At 56.4% G+C, this 19,076-nt stretch overlaps 1 protein-coding gene across 11 annotated transcripts in view; it reads left to right on the top strand.

The window, feature by feature from the left end:
- Window positions 1–19,076, top strand: part of PRKCZ (protein kinase C zeta) — a 133,521-nt gene that overhangs the window by 15,853 nt on the left and 98,592 nt on the right. Inside the window, exon 1 of one of the 11 annotated variants that reach the window (XM_055260772.2) lies at window positions 7,997–8,258. The exons of 3 other annotated variants lie outside the window; for them this stretch is intronic. Coding sequence is in view for 3 of the 8 variants with exons in the window: in XM_055260771.1 (XP_055116746.1) it covers window positions 8,583–8,604 (22 nt within the window). In the remaining 5 variants the exon portion in view is untranslated. Of the gene's footprint in view, window positions 1–7,996; window positions 8,259–8,398; window positions 8,605–9,075; window positions 9,095–9,430; window positions 9,450–9,676; window positions 9,696–16,960; window positions 16,980–19,076 lie in introns of those variants that run through there. 7 more of the 11 variants (XM_055260771.1, XM_055260777.1, XM_055260770.2 and 4 more) reach the window with 7 other exon arrangements.

Here is a 19,076-nt window from a genome sequence, read left to right as displayed (position 1 = left end):
TCTCTCTGTCTCTCTCTCTCTGTCTGTCTCTCTGACGGAGAGAGTGCAGTGGCTCGATCTCAGCTCATGTCACCCTCTGCCTCCTGGGTTCAAGTGATTCTCCTGTCTCAGCCTCCTGAGTAGCTGGCATTACAGGCACATGCCATCACACCCAGCTGATTTTTGTACTTTTAGTAGAGATGTGGTTTCACATGTTGGCCAGGCTGGTCCCGAACTCCTGACCTCAGATGATCCGCCCACCTCGGCTTCCCAAAGTGTAGGGATTTCAGGCATGAGCTGCTGCGCCCGGCCCTGCCTTCATCTTTATTATTCCCATCCTTCTGCCGGCATTTGGTTTGTTCTTTTTCTGGTTCCTTAAAATGTAAAATTAGGTTGTTATTTGAGATCTTTCTTATTTTTTAATTTCAAATAATTATCACCATAGCCAGGTGCCATGGCTCACGCCTGTAATCTCAGTGCTTTGGGAGGCTGAAGAGGGAGGATCACTTGAGGCCAGGAGTTGGAGACCAGCCTTGGGCCACATGTCAAAACTGTGTTTCACACACACAAAAAGTTCATCACTATAAATTTTCTCCTTAGCATTGCTTTCTCTGCATCCCTGAAATTTTGATACATTGCGTTTCTGTTTTCATTAATCTCTCAGCATTTTTCTGATTTTCTTTGTGGTTTCATCTTCTATCCATTGGTTGAGTGTGTAGTGTTATTTCCATATATGTGAATTTTTCTGTTTTCTTTCTGTTAACTGATTTCTAAGTTCATCTTGATGTGGTTAGAGAAGATACTTTGGATAATGTCTATTTTTTCAAATCTACCACGGCTGAGTGGCTCACTTGTGTTCTGTTCTGGAAAACGTCCCGTGTGCGTTGAGGATGTGCAGCCATTGTGGGTGCAGCGCTCTGCTGTGTCTGTCAGAGCTATGTGGTTTACTGTGTTGTTCAAGTTCTCTGTTTCTTTATGTGTCTTCTCCCTAATTGCTTTTTCATTCCTTTTTTTTTTTTTTTTTTTTTTTTTTTTTTGAGACAGAGTCTCGCTCTGTCGCCCAGGCTGGAGTGCTGTGGCGCAATCTCGGCTCACTGCAAGCTCCGCCTCCCGGGTTCACGCCATTCTCCTGCCTCAGCCTCCAGAGTAGCTGGGACTACAGGCGCCCGCCACCACGCCTGGCTAATTTTTTGTATTTTTTTTTTTTTTAGTAGAGACGGGGTTTCACCGTGGTCTCGATCTCCTGACCTCGTGATCCACCCGCCTTGGCCTCCCAAAGTGCTGGGATTACAAGCATGAGCCACCGCGCCCGGCCCTTTTCATTCCTTTTTATGGCTGGATGAATTCTGTGATGCGATTCACCCTGTCTGTCTGTCAGTTCCTCTGCTGATGGACACTGGTGGGGGCTGGGGCGTTTGGGGCTGAGCGTGTGATGAGATCAGGAGCGCCTGGTTTTTTGGGGGAGGTGAGGGCTGATCACGCCCTGGTTGAGTGGGGAGCCCCTGTGTGCATCCGTGGCGGCCTCGGTGGTGTTGAGGCGGAGTAATCGGGTGGTGGAGCTGGGGTCTGTGGGCTCCACCTGCTGCCCGTGTGCCGGGCTGCCCAGGGCCCAGGAGGGTGGCGGCACGGGGGTCCACATGAGGGGCCACAGGTGCCTCGGGCCCCTCCGCTGCTTGTGTCTCCATCTTCACCGTCTGTTTGCTGCAGCGCCGGGCGAGGCCAGTGTGTGGCCAGTAGATTCCCGGATGCCTCTTCTTTGCCCCTCCTTGCTGTGTCTGGTCACACAGAAATGGTATGTGTGATTTTTGTTTCAATACTCAAATCTGTTAATATTTTCCCTTCTGGCTTCCCCTAATGATACAAATATATTTTCTTGCATTTTGGTCTTTGAGCCACTTTGCGTGTCTGTGTCTGGGGTGGCATCGGCTGGCACCTGGGCCGAACTGGCATGGGGCTCTTCTCTTGGACTTGAGCAGATGAGACTCACAGCCCGAAATGCAGCAGATCCCTCAGGCAGATCCTCAGCGCACATCCCTCAGGCCATGGGACTCTGGACGTGTGGCGGCCCTGTTGGCCTGAGCCACATCTGCCGTGAGAGGCAGCAGTACGTTCCTCGGGGCAGTGGCGAGAGCAAGGCTGGATCCAGAGACCTCCGAGCAGCTCCTCTGGGGCAGATTCCAGCTGCAAGCCACAGCCCGGCCCTGGTAATGGGAGCATCGCTAGGGAGGGGTGGGGTGGCCCGGCTTGTGCGGCCATGTGGGAGGGCCACTCTCAGAGACCCCCCTCCTTCCTCACCACCCCCACCCCAGAGGGGAAGCTGGAGCCAGGAGGCTGCAGACCTGGGGCCAAGGTGTGGCCAGGGCTGGCTCTCTTTTTTTTTTTTTTTTTTTTGAGATGGAGTCTTGCTCTGTCACCCAGGCTGGAGTGCAGTGGCGCAATCTCGGCTCACTGCGAGCTCCGCCTCCCAGGTTCACACCATTCTCCTGCCTCAGCCTCTCTGAGTAGCTGGGACTACAGGCACCCGCCACCACGCCCGGCTAATTTTTTGTATTTTTAGTAGAGACGGGGTTTCACCGTGGTCTCGATCTCCTGACCTCGTGATCCGCCCGCCTCGGCCTCCCAAAGTGCTGGGTTTACAAGCGTGAGCCACCACGCCCGGCCAGGGCTGGCTCTCTTGGGAGGCTCAGAGCATCCTGCTTCCTGGCCACCCAGCTCTGGGGCTGCTGTCAGCTCTTGGCTTGTAGATGTCACTCCAGCCTCTGGCCTGTCACCCTGAGCCTCCCCCATGTCTGTGTCTTTTCTCACTGGAACACTGGTGGTCGGCTTTGGGGCCCACCAGGGCAGTCCAGGACATTCACCTTGAGATCTCGACTTAATCACATGTGCAGGAACCCTTTTCCAAAGGAGGGTCACACTCACAGGTTCTGGAGTAGGACATGGACTTGTCTTTCTGGGGGCCCATCTTCAACGCACCACAGTTGACTACATCAGGGTCTGCCTCTGATCTGGTGGGAGTGCTGGGTGGTCTGTCTCCACTAGCACTTTGTGGGTAGGCTCTGTCCCCAGGAAACGCTCTCTGCCCAGGCCCCCGCCCCGTGAGAGGTTCGTGCTGCCAGTGGAGCTGGTCATTGGGACTATGTGCTGGGCCGGCGCCTGGCAGGACAGACGGCAGGTGGCTCTTCTGCAGGTTCTTCTGGCTGGGACAGGACCAGCTGGCGCTCAGCGGAACTGAGACTGACGCCCCTTTCAGACCCCTCTAAGCAGGGAGGCCTGGGTGGGCAGCCTCCCCTCAGAGTTGGGGAAACGTGGCCTGGTTCCCCCAGTCCACCACTCTGCCTGCCACCACCAGGACATGTGGCCCAGTTCCCGCCAGTCACCACCCTGCTGGCCGCCACTGGGACATGTGGCCTGGTTCCCGCTGGTCACCACCCCGCCAGCCGCATCTTGAACAGCGTCCGTTGTGTAGTTGCTTGTCCTTAGTGTTCCAGCAACACCCCAACCAATGCGACCCCCGGAACCTCCGTCAGCCCTGCCCCGGAGAGCCTTCCCCTTCGTCCGTGCTGTGCTCCTTGAAACTGAGATCCTCCAGCCTTTGGCCTCTCTGGACCCAGCCCCAGCTGCAGGCCCCAGCCATGGTGGTCCCTTTGGGAGGCGTGGTCCAGGAGATGATGGGCAGCTGGAGAACCCCCGTGGGTGGAGGCTGCTGCACCTGGCAGGGAGGGTCCTGGGCAAGGGGGCGTGGGGTGGAAAGGGGGTGGGTGTTCAGAAAGTTACTGGGTCTCCACCAACCAGAACGTTGGTTTACCTTGAACAAGTGACCTGTTTAGTTGTGCCTTTTCTTTACCCATAAAACGGGGTGATTGTAAATAAAATCATGTGTGTAAAAGTGCTTAGGATCAGACCCCTCTTAGAGCGAGTGTTGATACCTGTCTCAAAGGACAGTAGGTGGATGTGGCAGGGAGGGAGACGTCAAGATGACAGCCAGGGCCCTTTCTGCCACTTCCCCTGGTGGGTGGTGGGCAGTCCCCTGAACCCCGGCAGTACGCGAGGGACCTCCCAACACCCTGGCCTCTCTGTGTTGGCTCCAGGGGCTTCCTGGAGGAGAAGGTGCTGTTTCTAGATGGCCGGGCCCATCGTGTGGAGGGAGGGGTGGACACTGTAGGCAGCAGCCCCAGTCTTCCTTTGGGTGGGGTTATTTCTGCTGCTGCGACAGTCCAGAGGCTCTGGAGCTCCTCAGTGGGTAGCCTCAGGCCTGGGCAGCGTCCATGGGACAGGGTGGTCCCCAGCCAGTCCCCATTGGCCTCCCTGTGGTGTGTGGTGGAGACTCAGGGTGCCCGCCCTGTGGAAGAGGTGCCGGGGGAAGCCTGGCTTTGCACCCAGCCCCTGCTGAGGGCAGCGCTGGATGGTCATCTGGACCAGGCCTGCGAGGTCCTTAGAGTGCATGGAGGAAATACAGAGTCCACCGGGCTGGGCAGCCGCAGATCCCACTTAGCAGCGGGTGGTGTCCTCGCGGTCATCAGAGCCAGTGCTGGCTGCCCTGTGCATTTCATGTTGTTGGTTCCTGCCTGTCCACAGCACAGATAGCATCCCTGGGCAGTGGGACCCTGCTCCAGCCTGCAGCCTGGGGAGAGGTGTCCTACATTCCACATTCTGCCCGTAGCAGGCAGCCCCACCCCACTGTAGCCCATCTTGTCACTTAGAGTGGTCCCGGTAGTGGGTTCTGGAGCCTGGACCGCTTGGGTCAGGCCCCAGGCAGCTGAGACCCTCCCGAGCCTCATTCCTTGGGTCTGCTGGGGCCCCTGGGGTTTGGCTGGGAGGACACCATGACTGCTGCCTTTGCCTCTGGGTATATTCCATGCTCAGCCCCTGAAGCCAGCTCCAAGGTCATTTCTACTTGGCAAGCAGGAGGTTTTCATGGCCAGGGATGTTAATAGTAGGTCCCTGGACGCAAGGGTGGCAAAGTCGCCTTGGCCTGTGTAGGGGAAGTGGAGGAGCCTGGGCTCTCCCTGGCCGGTGGTCCTGGGGCAGGTAGCAGGGGAAGGGGCTGGAGCCACGTGGGTGGAGCCATGGGGGGCCGTAGAGGGGCCCTTCCTGACCCCACAGTGGGGGCCTGGGTGAGGCTGGTGGGGGACAGTCCTCAGCTGCAGGGGCCAGGGTGGGCCAGGAAGAGGAAGGAGCTCTTGAGGCGCCGGGGCCTTCTGTCTGTGGTGTCTCACTCGGGGCAATGGTGGGATCCCCAGATCCATCCCCTGGCCTGTCTGTCTCCCACTCTCATAGCCCTGCAGCCTGGGGCAGAGAGGGATCCTTGGCCGGGACACAATCCCCACAGGGACGTGGAGGGTGCTGGGCCCGGGGCTGCATGGAGTTGCCCGCTGGGAGCAGCCAGTGCACCCGGGCGTGTGACCTGGGAGGTGTGACCTGGGCGTGTGACCTGGGCGGTGTGGGGGCCGAATGCTCAGGTGGGCGCTTGCACTGCTGGGTTCAAACCCCAGTGGCAGGGAGCCCGCATTGTGACTTCGGGCAGGTGGGTGGGGCTCCCTGTGCCTCAGTTTCCTCCTCTGTAAAACGGGGCTTTGTGAGGCTCGACAGACTTTAGAGGGGCTCCTGGAACATAGTAAGTGCTCAGGGAGGCCGCCTTGCTGCCTCTCCCACCCAGGGAGGATCAAGTGGGAGGAGAGCGGCCCCACCGAGTGTGTTTCAGGCCCCGGCGGCATCTGAGAGGAGGCAGCCAAGCCTAGTGGGGCTGCGCGGCCACATGTGGAACATTGGAGATGCTGCTGGTGTTCTCCAGGCCTAGGTGGGCGGGTTACCACGGAAGCGTATCAACAGATGTTTGTGATTCCCTGGTATTTATAGGTATGTCTATTGTTTTATTAAAAAATCGAGTTTCATTCAGCTTTGTCTCAAATTATTTGCAACAAACTAGAAAAGCTAGTTTTCCCCTAAAATAGGCTTCTAATAAAATTGGCAGTTTGACTGCTGAGCCTGAATGTTCTAGAGTTCTGCAAAGCTCGATATTTTGGGATGGATTAGAAGAGAGGAGTTGGCTGAAGGACAGTGGTCGTGATGCTGAGCCGGCCGTCTGTGTGAAGTTTACATTGGACCAGGATAAATGCGTATTTCCTGTGGGAGCTCAGTGTGGCTGTGGTATTCGGTGGTCTTATGATTTTATAGGCCTAGCCAGGGGTCTGCGAGCTGCTTCTGTCCGGGGCCAGGTAGTTGAAGCCTGGGGTTCTGAGCAGGCGTGAGCGGCACCCAGGGAGGTGCGTGGCCGTGTCCCAGTGAAACTTTATGCATGCTGAAATCTGAATTTTACGGACTCTTCCGGTGTTTCCAAATATTATCCTCTTCATTTTATTCAGCCAATTAAAAGCATGGAAATCCTAGCTTGCTGATTTGGAGCACTAGGCGGTGTAGGTTGCCAGCCCTCGTTCCCCGTAGATTTGGGGACTCGAGTGAAACGCACGTGTTAGGTTTATGTGTTTCCCATTTTACGGAATGCCCCTCACGCAGCTGGTCAGCCGCCTGACAAGCGAAGCTTGGCTCTTTGGAGAAGTGGCCGTGCCTCGTGGTGAGCTGCTGACAGAGCTGGAATTTGAACCTGGGGCTTTGGCCCGGAGTCCACTCCGTGAATGCAGATAAACACAGGTTTATGAGCTTGATGATTTAAATGGAGGTTTTATTACCGTTCAGGCAGGTATGGGAGGCCAGCGATCAGGAGATGATGCCGTCGAGAAGGTCGTTTATTACTCAGCTCCCGAGAGACCTCCTCATGCCTTGCGGGGCCGTGCAGGCAAGCGCCGGGTGGGTTGGAGGCAGGGGGATGTGTGGGTGGGGGCCTTTACTGTGGTTTCCATGGGAAAGGTGCAGGGAGCAGGCATTGGGTCAGCCAGGTGGAGTAACTTCAGCAGGCTCTGGGGTGCAGGGGCTGTTCCTGTGACCTGGGGAGGCCCCTGGGGCGATTGGGGGCCCATGTAGGAGGTGGACCCAGGTGAGAGTTCTGGGTTGGTGGGTTTGCATTTGAAAGGTTCACTGTGGGACAAGTCCTTTGCTGTCTCTAGGAATCGGTTGGCCTCTCGGGGCCGTCCCTCCAGGGTCAGCAGGGCCGCAGGTGCTGGAGCATCGAGGGCACAGCACGTATGAATGCAGGGAGTGTGTGGTGTGACTGGTCAGAGCCAGAAGTCTGCAGGACACTCCCCTCTGTCCCTCTGCACCCCCAGTGTGAAGCGGCCCATGTAGGCTCAGCACGAGTGCCGAGTGGGTTTGGGGAAGCAGAATTCCCAGCTGAGCACCCCACCGCCCCCCATGTTTTTTTGTGACTGGAGGAAAATGCCAGGTCTCACTTGCCAGTGATGACCAGGTACCAGGGTTTGTCAGGGTACCAGGGTGGGGGTTGGAGAGTCAGGCCACCCAGCAACGGTGGCGGCTCTGGGTCTGCCTAGGAGCCCGGGCTGGCCACAGCCAGGCACAGCACAGCACATGAGGTCTGGCCTCGGGAATGGGGGTGTCTCCTGCCTTAGGCTGGGGGTGTGCGTTTCCAGGCCAGCAGGACAGTTTTAAGCCTGGGGAAGCTTGGCCTTTCCTGTTCCTGCCCCCCAGTGCCCACTGTCCCCACACACGCTGGTGGGGTTTGTGGGGTGGACACAACCACATTGCTAGGCCCCCATGCCTCCTCTCCTCCCCCTCCGTTCCTGGGCCGCGGGACAGTGCTCGGGGCCCATGGCCATTGGTGTCGAGCCCATTCACAGCCTCTGGACGCAGGTCAGAGGTCACTTGCCACGGCCACAGCTGTGCTGTCCCCCACTCCCAGCCTGGCAGGCCAACCTGCAGGACCCTGGGCTCAGCTGGGTTCTGTTCTGATGTTGCATTTTCAAGGTCCACTGAGTCCGAGCCCTGCCTGGGTCTGGCTGCTGCCCGCCCGCTCTCTGGACTGTGCTGATGCAGAGATGCTTGTTTTCCTGTGACGTCAGCGTCAGCTCCTCCACATCCATGCCGTGTTTTAGTTTGTGCCTCAGCTGCTGGCTACAGCTTCCCGGGGGAGCTGGGTACCACCCGGGCCTGGAGACATGAGGAGGCAGGGATGTGAGGGGCGGGGGACAGGACAGCCGGCCTTCCATTAAATATCTGCTCCTCGCGCTCGAGCCTCCCTGCCTATTGTCGGGGCCGGAGGCGAGCCGACGCAGCATCAGCTCGTCAACGGGGAGGAAGATGCCTCCCTGCACGCCCGCCGTGCACAGAGCATAAAGAATCTGCGCCGAGGAGGCAGGAGAAGAAAGCCGGTGAGTCGGGGGCATCTCCCCCGTGGATTTTCCGCGCCCCCGGGGCCGGGCCAGCCGTGCTGCAGGCCCTGTGCGTGCGGAGGACGGTGCCCGAGTCAGCATTTTGGGTCTGAGTCCCAGCGTTGCCGCCGCCTGTGCACTGCACAGATGCTCCGGGCAGCAACACGGCTGGTGCCACGGCCCGGGGAAGGCGTGCGGCTGCAGCAGCTCCTGGCGATGTCAGGGGAAACGCAGTGAGAGGCTGTTGTTTTGCGGGTGACAGATTTTTAGAAAAATAAGGCTGTGGAGGGACCTTCCGAGCGAGGCAGGGGCTGCTGGAGGGACATGCTCACCCCGAGGACGGATGGTGTGTGGCCCAGGCCTGGTGGATGTGTGGCGGCGGCTGCGGAGGGCTGGGGGCCGGGGGGCTCGGGGAAATCATCTTGGGCTCATCTGCCCGCCTGGTCCCAGGGAGTCGCTGGCTGTTGGGAGTTTCACTGTGGCCGATGCTTTTTGGTTGTGGGTCTGTGAGTCTGTCGGGGCCAGGACGGATGGCCGCTTCCTCTCCATTCTGCATTGCTGCAGGTGGGCAGATTGATGAGACCACAGGGGTGAAGTCTGGAGACCCCAGGTGCCAGGGCTGGTGGCAGTAACAGCCGGCACCTGTTTTATGCCTGCGGTCTTTCCATCTCGAGCCTGCCCTCCCGCCTGAGCCCCCGTTTTGCATTGACAGTGTTGGGTTGGAGTCTGGGTGGCACGGCCAGGGTTAATGTGCACAGCTCACTCCATCGGGGTCCTCGGATGGTGGCGAGGAGTGGGGCTGCGGCGTCCTGTTTTCTATTCTGAAATGGTTGGAGGTAGACTCGGAGGGGTCTGGGGGCTGCATGCTGTTTGGTAGGGATGTGGGAATGTGGGTGCTTTTCTGACGACCATTTTGCAAGGTATTTTTAAAAAAAAAAAAAACAAAACAACAACCAGCCTCCCCAGTCAGGCTTGTGGGGAGCCGTGGGCCTGGGGAGACTGGGCTGCTGAAGAGGGGGACTGGGCTGCTGGGGGAGGCGGCTTTCCCCCTCGGGGGGTGCTGGCTGCTGGGGAGGCTGGCAGCGTGCCCCTCCCCCAGGCGCGAAGGGACCTCAGCAGACGCGGGGCCGCTCCGCACAGCCAGCTTGGGCCGCAGGGGTCCTTGAGTGATGAAGATTCTGTGTTGATGGGGTGAGTGGGAGAGAGACGGAGCTGGGGTGGTTTTCACACGTGCGCCTGTCTGCGAGGAGAAACGTGCTGTGTCATAGTTTCCTCGGTGCCTGGGACGGCTTGGCCTCTGCTTTCGTGTGAGCCCACGCTGGCCATGCACAGCTGGCACGATCCCTCACGGTGTGAATACGCTGCTGGGGTGGGAGCGCTGTGGCCAGGGTCAGGATTCGAGCGGTTACTGGCTTTTGGTCTGATGGCCCTCGGTGGGTGAGTCAGAGCTGGGATGGGGACAGATTGGAGGGGCCACGGGCTGCCCCCCGTAAGCTGTTTTCGTATTGATGCTGCCGGGGCTGGCTGTGGTACCTGTGTCTATGTCTCGGCCAGATCGGCACACATCTTCCACGTTCCTGTCCCAGCTGCATCAGCCATCAGTGGGGGCCCTTCTCCGACCGTCTTCCTAGACTTCAGAGCCACTGGTGGTTATGTAAGGAGTTGTGTGTTCCTCTGCCCAACTCCGAGCTTGGTCCCACCTGCCAGACTCACCTCTGGTCTCCAGGCTCTGCTGCGATGTTTCCGAGGCTCCCAGTTAATCAGATCCGTCAGCTCAGAGTGTCCACAGGGTGCCTGAGAGTCCAGCCCATCTACACTGGGTACCCCAGACCTTCCGCGGGGTCTGGTGGGGACCTGCCAGGGCTGTCAATGGCCCCAGTGGAGAGGCCCACTGAGCATCCTCAGAAGTTCCCGTGCTTGTGACCTGCTCTTGTGTGTGTAGCATCGGGGGCTGCGTCTCATCAGCCAGACGTTTCTGATCACCGAGGACTCAGCCGGGCATGTGGAGGTTGAACCGTTGGGGGGTGGGGGGACCATCCATGGGGTCAGGCACCAACCTCTGCTGAGGATCCCAAAATGTGGGGTAGCCATCCTTTCCTGTGCTGGCGTGGAGCTTTTCCCAGGAGGCGGGCAGGGAGCTGTTGCAGGGCCAGGCCCCTGAATGGGCTGTTTGGGGCCGGGGCTGAGGGGGTGCCCAGTGCCATCAAGGGGAAGCCTGTGGGAAAGCGTGATGACATCTGAAAAACCTGCTGTGCTGGTCGTGGTGCTCGAGTGTGGGCTTGGCAGGTCTGGTCTCCTGGCGCCCACTCACTCCCTGGCCATCTCCCCGCCTCCCTCACATGGCAGGGGGAGTGGAACATGCGGCCACTGCTCCCACCAACCTTCACAACACAGGCTGGACAGGCACCCTGAGGCGTCCCCATCTCCCAGCCCCTGGGGTTGGCACGATGCTGGGCCTTCAGAAATGTTTGTCATTTTATGCAAAGGGCAGAAAAAGCTTTGTTCAGGCCAGGCGCAGTGGCTCATGCCTGTAATCTGAGCACTTTGGGAAGCCGAGATGGGGGATCACCTGAGGTCAGGAGTTCAAGACCAGCCTGGCCAACGTGGAGAAACCCCGTCTCTACTAAAAATACAAAAATTAGCTGGGTGTGGTGGCATGCGCCTGTAATCCCAGCCATTCGGGAGGCTGAGGCAGGAGAATCGCTTGAATCCAGGAGGCAGAGATCGCAGTGAGTCGAGATTGTGCCACTGTACTCCAGCCTGGGCAACAGAGCGAGACTCCATCTCAAAAAAAAAAAAAAAAAAGAAAAGCTTTATTCAAAAGAAGCCACCTGAACCAGTCAGTCGTCCAGTGTTCAGCTTGTTTTTGGTCATAAAGTGATGGCAGTTGTCACTCATACAGGAGACGCTGTGGCAGAGTGCCCTCTATGCATCGGGGCCTGGTGGCTCATTTCTAGGATTCTCCTGAACACGTGAAGGAGGGCACTCACCACACTCGGGACTGGCTGCTTCTCTGTGAAGCCTCCAGGCAGAACCAGCGATTCCGCCGTCGCGGGGCAGCCTTGGTGGGCCCGCAGGCCTGTTGTTCCCCCTGAGAGAGGATCAGAGTCAGGAGAGGCGAGACACCAAGTTGACACGAACAGATCCCTGCTGCCGCTTGTTCCGGCGGTGCCGTGAGGACGTCTGATGGGTGCGAGGGCCTGGGGGCTTCGTTTCGTCCACGCCCACGTATGGGGCGCACAGGAGAGTTTACACGCGCTCTGGTGGGTGGAAGGGGCCCTGACTTGATGTTGTCTTTAAATGGGGGTTTGAGTGTGTCTGGTCTTTCTGAAGTTTTCTTTTTTAATGTCTCTTCTGTGGGAAGTTTGAAAAGATTCGACTGACTGCAAGACGGAGCCGCCCTGCATCTGGAGGGGCCGTGGGGACTGAGGGTGCACTGGTGGCTCAACCCCATCGTAGGCCCAGATGGCTTCCTCTGTTTGTTCCTCAGTGAACCTCGATTGTTGAAAGAATCCTGTGAGGCTGTATCAGGTGTAGACAGGCCAGGCCTGGTGTCTTGTCCTGGTCAGGAAATTGTGTTGTTGCCCTTGCTAAATGGTTGTGTGTAAAGTTTGCATTGTACATTATATTTAAAATTTTATTTTGAGTTTTTCATATTTTCTATTTTTTTTTTTTTTTTTGAGACGGAGTCTCGCTCTGTCACCCAGGCTGGAGTGCAGTGGTGCAATCTCGGCTCACTGCAACCTCCACCTCCTGGGTTCACGCCATTCTCCTGCCTCAGCCTCCCAAGTAGCTGGAACTACAGGCACCCGCCACCACGCCTGGCTAATTTTTTGTATTTTTAGTAGAGACGGGGTTTCACCGTGTTAGCCAGAATGGTCTTGATCGCCTGACCTCGTGATCCTCCTGCCTCGGCCTCCCAAAGTGCTGGGATTACAGGCATGAGCCACCGCGCCCGGCCAAGTTTTCCATGTTTTCTATTGTAAGGTGTTGATAGTTCTGTGGGACTCACAAAGAGAGAACAGGTGTCCCTGGTCCTCCCTGCTGCCCCAGCTCCACTCCCTGGAGGGGATCACAGCAGTTTCTTCTTGACATTTATTTCCAGATTTCCAAATGACACATTTCTGCTGCTATTTCTAGATTTTTCCATTTAGGATGTTACTTCCCTACTTTCTCTGGGACACATCAGCTCATCTCTTCCTTCCTTGTTCCATCCTCCTGATGGAGTTATGTCACTGTTTATTGTTTTTAATCATTGAGTGTTTACCTAATTGCAGGTGACGTGAATATACCTGAGCTACCATGATTGCACATGTTGGCACAACTTTTGGGTTTCCTTGGAGTTAATACATCATGATTGTTTAAATCAGTTTCCTAGATGTCTTGTCTCAAATTTACTCTAGTTTCCTCTTCCCCAGAGGAGGGGCAGCTCCCACCAATGCCTGCGTCACCTCCCTCCTGGTGCACCCGCCCCCCACACAACATGCTGTGGGGCTTCCCTGTGCCCCGAGCTGGGAACAGCCCCCTCCTCTCTCCTCTGCCCACAGTCTTGATCTCTGGCTCCCTGTCTTCCTCTTTCTTGGCTTAATGTCTGGTTAAGACCCCTCCAGCGGCTGTCTGAGAAAGACGGCATGGCAGGCCAGTTTGGGGGATCTAGTTGGAAAAATGCTTTTCCTCCAGCCACACACCTAAGGATAGTTTAGCTAGGTATGAAATTCTGTATTGGAAAGAATTTTCCCTTTGCATTTCTAAGGGATTGCTCCGCTGTCTTCTGACTTCTTGTGTGACCGAGAAGTCAGGTGCCATTTTGATTTTGTGTGTTTTTCTCCTGAAAGTCTTGTAGAATCTTTTGTCTTCAGGGTTCTCAGGTTTCATGATAATGTTCCTTGTTGTGGGAACTTGTCTTTTGTGCTGGGAACGCGTGCTGTAGAACCTTGAGACATTTGGATGTGAGGAGCTTTACACCCAGTTATTTATCACATGGCCGCCTCCCCGTCTCTGACTATTTTTTAGAGTTAACACTGATTATTTGTTGGTCCTCCCAGGCTGGTCCTTTAATTTTCTTCTCTATTTTCCATTTCCTTGTTTATTTTATATGCTAGGAGACATCTTCAGGTTTTTCTGTCCAAACCATCTGTTAAGTTTGTTGCCTTGTTCCCATTCTTGTCTTTCATTCTTTTTTCTCTGAAGGTGCCTTTTTTTTTTTTTTGAGACGGAGTCTTGCTCTGTCGCCCAGGCTGGAGTGTAGTGGCGCGATCTCGGCTCACTGCAAGCTCCGCCTCCCGGGTTCAGGCCATTCTCCTGCCTCAGCCTCCTGAGTAGGTGGGACTACAGGCACCCGCCACCACGCCCGGCTAATTTTTTGTAGTTTTAGTAGAGACGGGGTTTCACCGTGTTAGCCAGGATGGTCTCAATCTCCTGACCTTGTGATCCGCCTGCCCCGGGCTCCCAAAGTGCTGGGATTACAGGTGTGAGCCACTGCTCCTGGCCTGAGGGTGCCTTTTTAAGGCAGAGTGCCCTGCCCTTGTGTCAAAGACATATCGTACTCTTTCTCTGGGGTTATTCATCCTGGCTGAGAGGCACCGTGGTATCATATGGTGTTTGAGCAGCATCCAGCACATTCGTGGCTGCAAGGCTTCCCATGTGTGAACTCATTTAATCTTCTCAGTTCCCTGTGGGCACCATTGTTTTCTTTGTTCTGGGGAAAGAACAGCACTGAGGCACAGACAGGTCAAGAAATTTCCCAAAATCACACAGTTTGAGCTGGGACTCAAACCCCAAGGGCGGGGCTTAAGCCCATGCTATTTGCCGTGTGACCCGGGGCCTGAAGCTGTGTGATCAGGCCCCAGTTCTGCTACCCACCAGCCACATGACCTTGGCCACAAGACTGTCCACCGTGGCCCAGACCCTCGTAAGTGGGCATGATGGTAAAAGGCTTGGCTCCCAAGGCTGTCATGGGATTAGTCAGTAACTAAGCCACAACTCTGGCCCCACGGCTGCTGCTGATGGCGGCACACAGTGGGAGGATGTGTGCTGGCAGTGGCTGGTGATAACGTCTCCTTTCGGTGTTTTCTTTGGCCTCGTACTCAGCTGTTTTCACCGAGCGTCCCTTTTTGTGTTTGTCCTGGGCTGCTGGTGACCCTCATTTGTCTGCCCACGTTGACTCGTGGGGTACCACAGAGCCGGTGGTGGCGGAAGTCCCTGGGGAGTGTCCTGCCTGGGAGGGCCAGGAGTCTCACCCCTAGTAAGGAGTCTGCTGCCCCCGCAAGCCCTCTCATTCTCTGGCTGCCTTTGGTGAGGAAGGGGGTCTGGGGGTCAACTCCTCAGTCACTGGGACCCTTCACCGTGGGTGCCCCACTTTCCTGCTACCTGGAGCCTCTGACTCGGGGCCCTTCTTTGGGGTTCGGCCCAGTGCCGTCTCCTGGTGGCCACGGGGCCCTCTGCCTTCCAGGTCCCAGGGCATCACTACCCGGCCCGTCCTTCTCTTTGCTGTTACGGGTTTGTTGGAGTTTTTCTTCCTTTGGTCTTGAGAGGGAGGGTCAGTCAGTGATGGGTTCGCGCTGCTGTGTCCACCTGGAAACCATCGCGATGATGTTTTCTGAAGGCTAAAGTATGCAGGAAAACCAGAGCTGGAGAAGGTCTTTAGGTAGGGGCAGTACGTGTGGATGTGGCTGTGCACGTGGACGTAGCAGGTGTGGACCAGCATGTCCCACCGCTCTGCATCCTGAGGGGCCGGAGGGGTGCGGTGCAGGGTTTTAAGGAGGGCAAAGACCCTTCTGTTTGTTTTTCCTTGATGCTGCCCCCCGTGCGACCTGGGGGCAATTTTCAAATGCTTGACCCAGGTAGTTTGGTTCTGTCAGCCCCTCATTCAGTGGGGTGGTGGGAAGACCCGTTTTTGGAACAGTTTTGGATTTATAGAAAAATCAGGACAGGAGTAGAGCACAGGCATTCCCTGCTCCCTCCTGGTCAGCGTGATGCATGAGTTATACTTCACCAGCCAGTCTCGGCACCTTTCCAGCTAAGGCTTCATTCCGCTTGCCTCAGTCGCCCCTCCTGCCCCCTTTCGGTCCCGGGATCCCGTCCAGGGCCCCACGTGGCACTTGGCCGTCACGTCTCCTTAGGTCCCTCTCACTGTGGCGGGTCTCTCAGACTTGCCTTGTTTTCAACGACCTTGGTAGTTTTAAGGAGGTGTTTTGTGGGACAGCCCTTCGTTGGGGTTTGCCTCATGTTTTTCTCATGAGGACTGGGGCCTTGGGTTTTGGAAGGAGGTGAAGCCTCCTTATATCACTAGGTCTGGGTCTGCACCCTCCACGCAGCCTGTCTGTGTTGGCCTCACGTGTCACCTGGCCACGGTGTGTTTGTCGGCTCAGGCCTGCCCGTGCCTCTTCCCCCGTGCCGTCCTGTCTCTGCGGAGTAAGGCATACGTGCCCCTCGCCAAGAGGTGAGGAGCTACATACATGCTGTCAAGTTTTGCACAGGACTTGTACGTCTGTTCTCCCATTGGTTATTCAATTATTCCTTTCTGTCCATGTGGACTCGCAGGGGTCAATTTCATACTTGGGTTAGAATTGGATACCGTGTTGCTTATTTTATTGCTCAGATTGTTCCAACTTTGGGCACTGGGGCCCCTGCAGGCTGGCTGTTGGGGCAGCGATGAGGCCAGACTCTGGGCGGGTGGGGGGTAGGTGCTGACGTGTCTCTGGCAGGAGAGGGCAGGCTGCAGGGAGCAGGGGGAAGCAGGTCCCAGGTCCTGAGGTGGGTCTCGGGTGAGTCTGGGCTGTGGGTGTGGATCCTCAGGAGAGGCCGGGAGGAGCAGATCCCAGGCCCAGCGGTGGGTCTCGGGTGAGTCTGGGCTGTGGGCATGGACCCCCAGAAGGGGCCTGTGTGGCCAGGACGTCCCGCGGCTGCAGACCCCGGTGTGGAGTGTGGGCCCTGGGAGATGATTGGTGCTGCAGTCAGATCTCCAGGGTCGTGCCAAGGTGGTGCTGGGTCAAGGCAGGGAGGGGAGAAGGCACCACACTGTGCCCGGACTTGGTGGCGTGGTGATGTCGGGGCTGTGGGGGGGCTGCCCCCCCATACTCTTCTCCCAGCTGAGTCGGCAGTGCTGCGGGGTCGGCAGCCCAGGCTCTGCATGGGGCTCGTGTGGGACTCGGCAGGTCCCTGCATCGCCTGGCACCAAGCTCAGGTACGCCCCTCACACCCCACCACTGCCGCCCCGCCCCCCAACATCCCCTCCCCGCTGCCCTCCGTGCTGTACTCACTTCTTCACTTGGTTTGATGAGAGGTGACAAGGGCAGAAATGGGCAGAGAGCGGCACCATCGCTGGCCCCTCTTGCCCATTTGTCCCCTGCTGGGTGGGCAGTCCTCTTTTTTTGGAAATGTGTTCAGTTCTCTTGCATTGCATAATTTGTTCATATTAAAGCAGGCTTGATCCGGGCTGCCGTGGTTCCGATCGACTCCAAACAGGACACCACATAGTCGTGCCAAGAAGGCGCCTAAGTGTCTTTCCACACGACCATCCGAGGGCGGACGTGGTCGGGGGTGCTGGACGCGTCAGACGGGTTCTTTGCAGCCCTTGGCAGCATCGCCCGCTTTGTCCCGCCTGTTGTGTGCGCCTTTTCCATGCTCCAGGGCTGTGTATTTGGCAAGAGGGAGGCTCCGTGGCACGATCATATGTGCAGGAGCTGGAGGCTGCTGGAGCGGCTGTTCAAGATGGACTTGGTAAATCACCTCTTTCAAGTTGCCAGCTGCCCGGCTGCCGTAGATGGAGTGAAGTCTGGTAGTTTTTATTTATTTATTTATCTTGGCCAGCAGAGAGAATTGAGTTTGCATGGAGACTGTAATTTCATTCTGTGAGTGTAAGATCACGTCCGCATTCCTAGCGACGGGTTTTGTGACATGGGCAGTGCTGTGCTGTAAATGCTCTGTGAGGAAGGAACGACGGTGGGATTTGTCACTCAGTCAATTTCCCTGGTGTAAATGCTCCCACCATGGCTGATTTCAGGCTGCCAAAGTGGGGGGGTTCACTGAAGGTGGAGTTGGGCAAGGGCGTACACGGTCGGCTTCCGAGAGTTGGTCCCCCCGCCCAACTCTACCCTGGAGATGAGATGTCAGGGAGACCTGGTTCCATTTGTTTTTTTGCCTGAGCGTCCGGGGGTGGCTTTGAGGACACCTGTCCTCCTTCACAGGGGCATTCAGGATGTGGTAGCAGGGAGAGGGTGGAGGGGTGGCCAAGGGCATGAGGGAGAGGGTGGAGGGGTGGTGTGAGGGTGCAAGGGAGAGAGTGGAGGGGCAGTGTGAGGGTGTGAGGGAGAGGGTGGAGAGAGTGGCAGTGAGGGTGCAAGAGGGTGGAGGGGGTGGAGAGGGTGGCAGTGAGGGTGCGAGGGAGAGGGTGGAGGGGCGGCCTGAGGGAGCAAGCCACCTTGGGCAGCAGGTGAAGGACAGGTGTCCACACCTCGGGTGCCCCCGTCCTCCCTCTCCTCATGTCCTAATAGGTCTGAACAGGAAGTTACATTTAGGGCGGCCGTACAGTGAGTTTTAAATACCTTGGTCCAAATTTTCAAACATGTATCTTTAGCATTTCCCCTGTTGCTGGCCCCAGAGTGTTTGGTTCACTGGGTGGAGCATGCTCTGAGGCCCTGAAGGTACAGGGATTTTATGGGAGGGGGGGTTGGTTCGAGGGGAGGTGGCTGCGTCTGTGTCCGGACGGAATTACTCACTGCCTGTCCCTCCCTGCAGCCTCTGTTCCCTCCTCGCCAGTCTCTGATTCCAGCTCCGGGCTCAGCCAATGGTCTCAGGACCCCCCCAGGTTCATGAAAATTATTGTGGTCCTCAGAGAGCTTTTGGGTACCTGGGCTGTAGCTGCCAGTGTGAACTGTACTGAAAATTTAGAACGAGGAATATTTATTCCTCATTAACTCTAATTAATGTATGATTAATTAGATTAATTCTAAAATAACTCATTGGCTGTTAACATATATCATGGCATTTTAATGAAAAGTAACTATTTTCCCAAACAAAATATTCAGCAAGAGAGTGGCAACATTTTTGCATCTGGTTGAGCAGAAGACAGTTGAGCCATCACACCTGCCTCTGCGTTCAGGCTGCTGTGGTGTTGGGTTAAGAATGCGAAGAAATCCAGTGTGTGAGGAGGCTTGGGGTGAATTCCAGTGTGTGAGGAGGCTTGGGGTGAATTCCAGTGTGTCAGGAGGCTTGGGGTGAATTCCAGTGTGTCAGGAGGCTTGGGGTGAATTCCAGTGTGTCAGGAGGCTTGGGGTGAGTTCCAGTGTGTGAGGTGGCTTGGGGCGTTTTAAAAGCTTTTCCTCTGGTAAACATGGGTATTCTTCTTTGATATTTTTCTAAAACTCGGCACGTGGTCATTTCTTACATGTCAGTTGAAACGTGGAATCTGAAACTGTATTGGTGTCACTTTCCCGCAGTTCCATTAAAAATCCACTGGTCTCTTTTGCACTCAAATAGGTTTGTTACGCATGCGTGCGTTTTAAAAATCGTATGTTGGCCGGGCGCCGTGGCTCACGCCGGTAATCCCAGCACTTTGGGAGACCGAGGCGGGCAGATCACTTGAGATCAGGAGTTTGAGACTAGCCTGGCCAACATGATGAAACCCTGTCTCTACTAAAAATACAAAAATTAGCTGGGCGTGATGGCGGGTGCCTGTAATCCCAGCTACTCGGGAGGCTGAGGCAGGAGAATCACTTGGACCTGGGAGGCGGAAGTTGCGGTGAGCCAAGATTGCACCACTGCACTCCAGCCTGGGCAAGAGATTGAAACTCAGTCTCAAACAACAACAACAACAAA

The sequence above is a fragment of the Symphalangus syndactylus genome, chromosome 22, assembly GCF_028878055.3.
Source record: "Symphalangus syndactylus isolate Jambi chromosome 22, NHGRI_mSymSyn1-v2.1_pri, whole genome shotgun sequence".
In the NCBI taxonomy this organism is placed as follows: Eukaryota; Metazoa; Chordata; class Mammalia; order Primates; family Hylobatidae; genus Symphalangus; species Symphalangus syndactylus.
The sequence above is the reverse complement of the archived record's forward strand: the minus strand, read 5'-3'. Positions and strand labels throughout refer to the sequence as shown.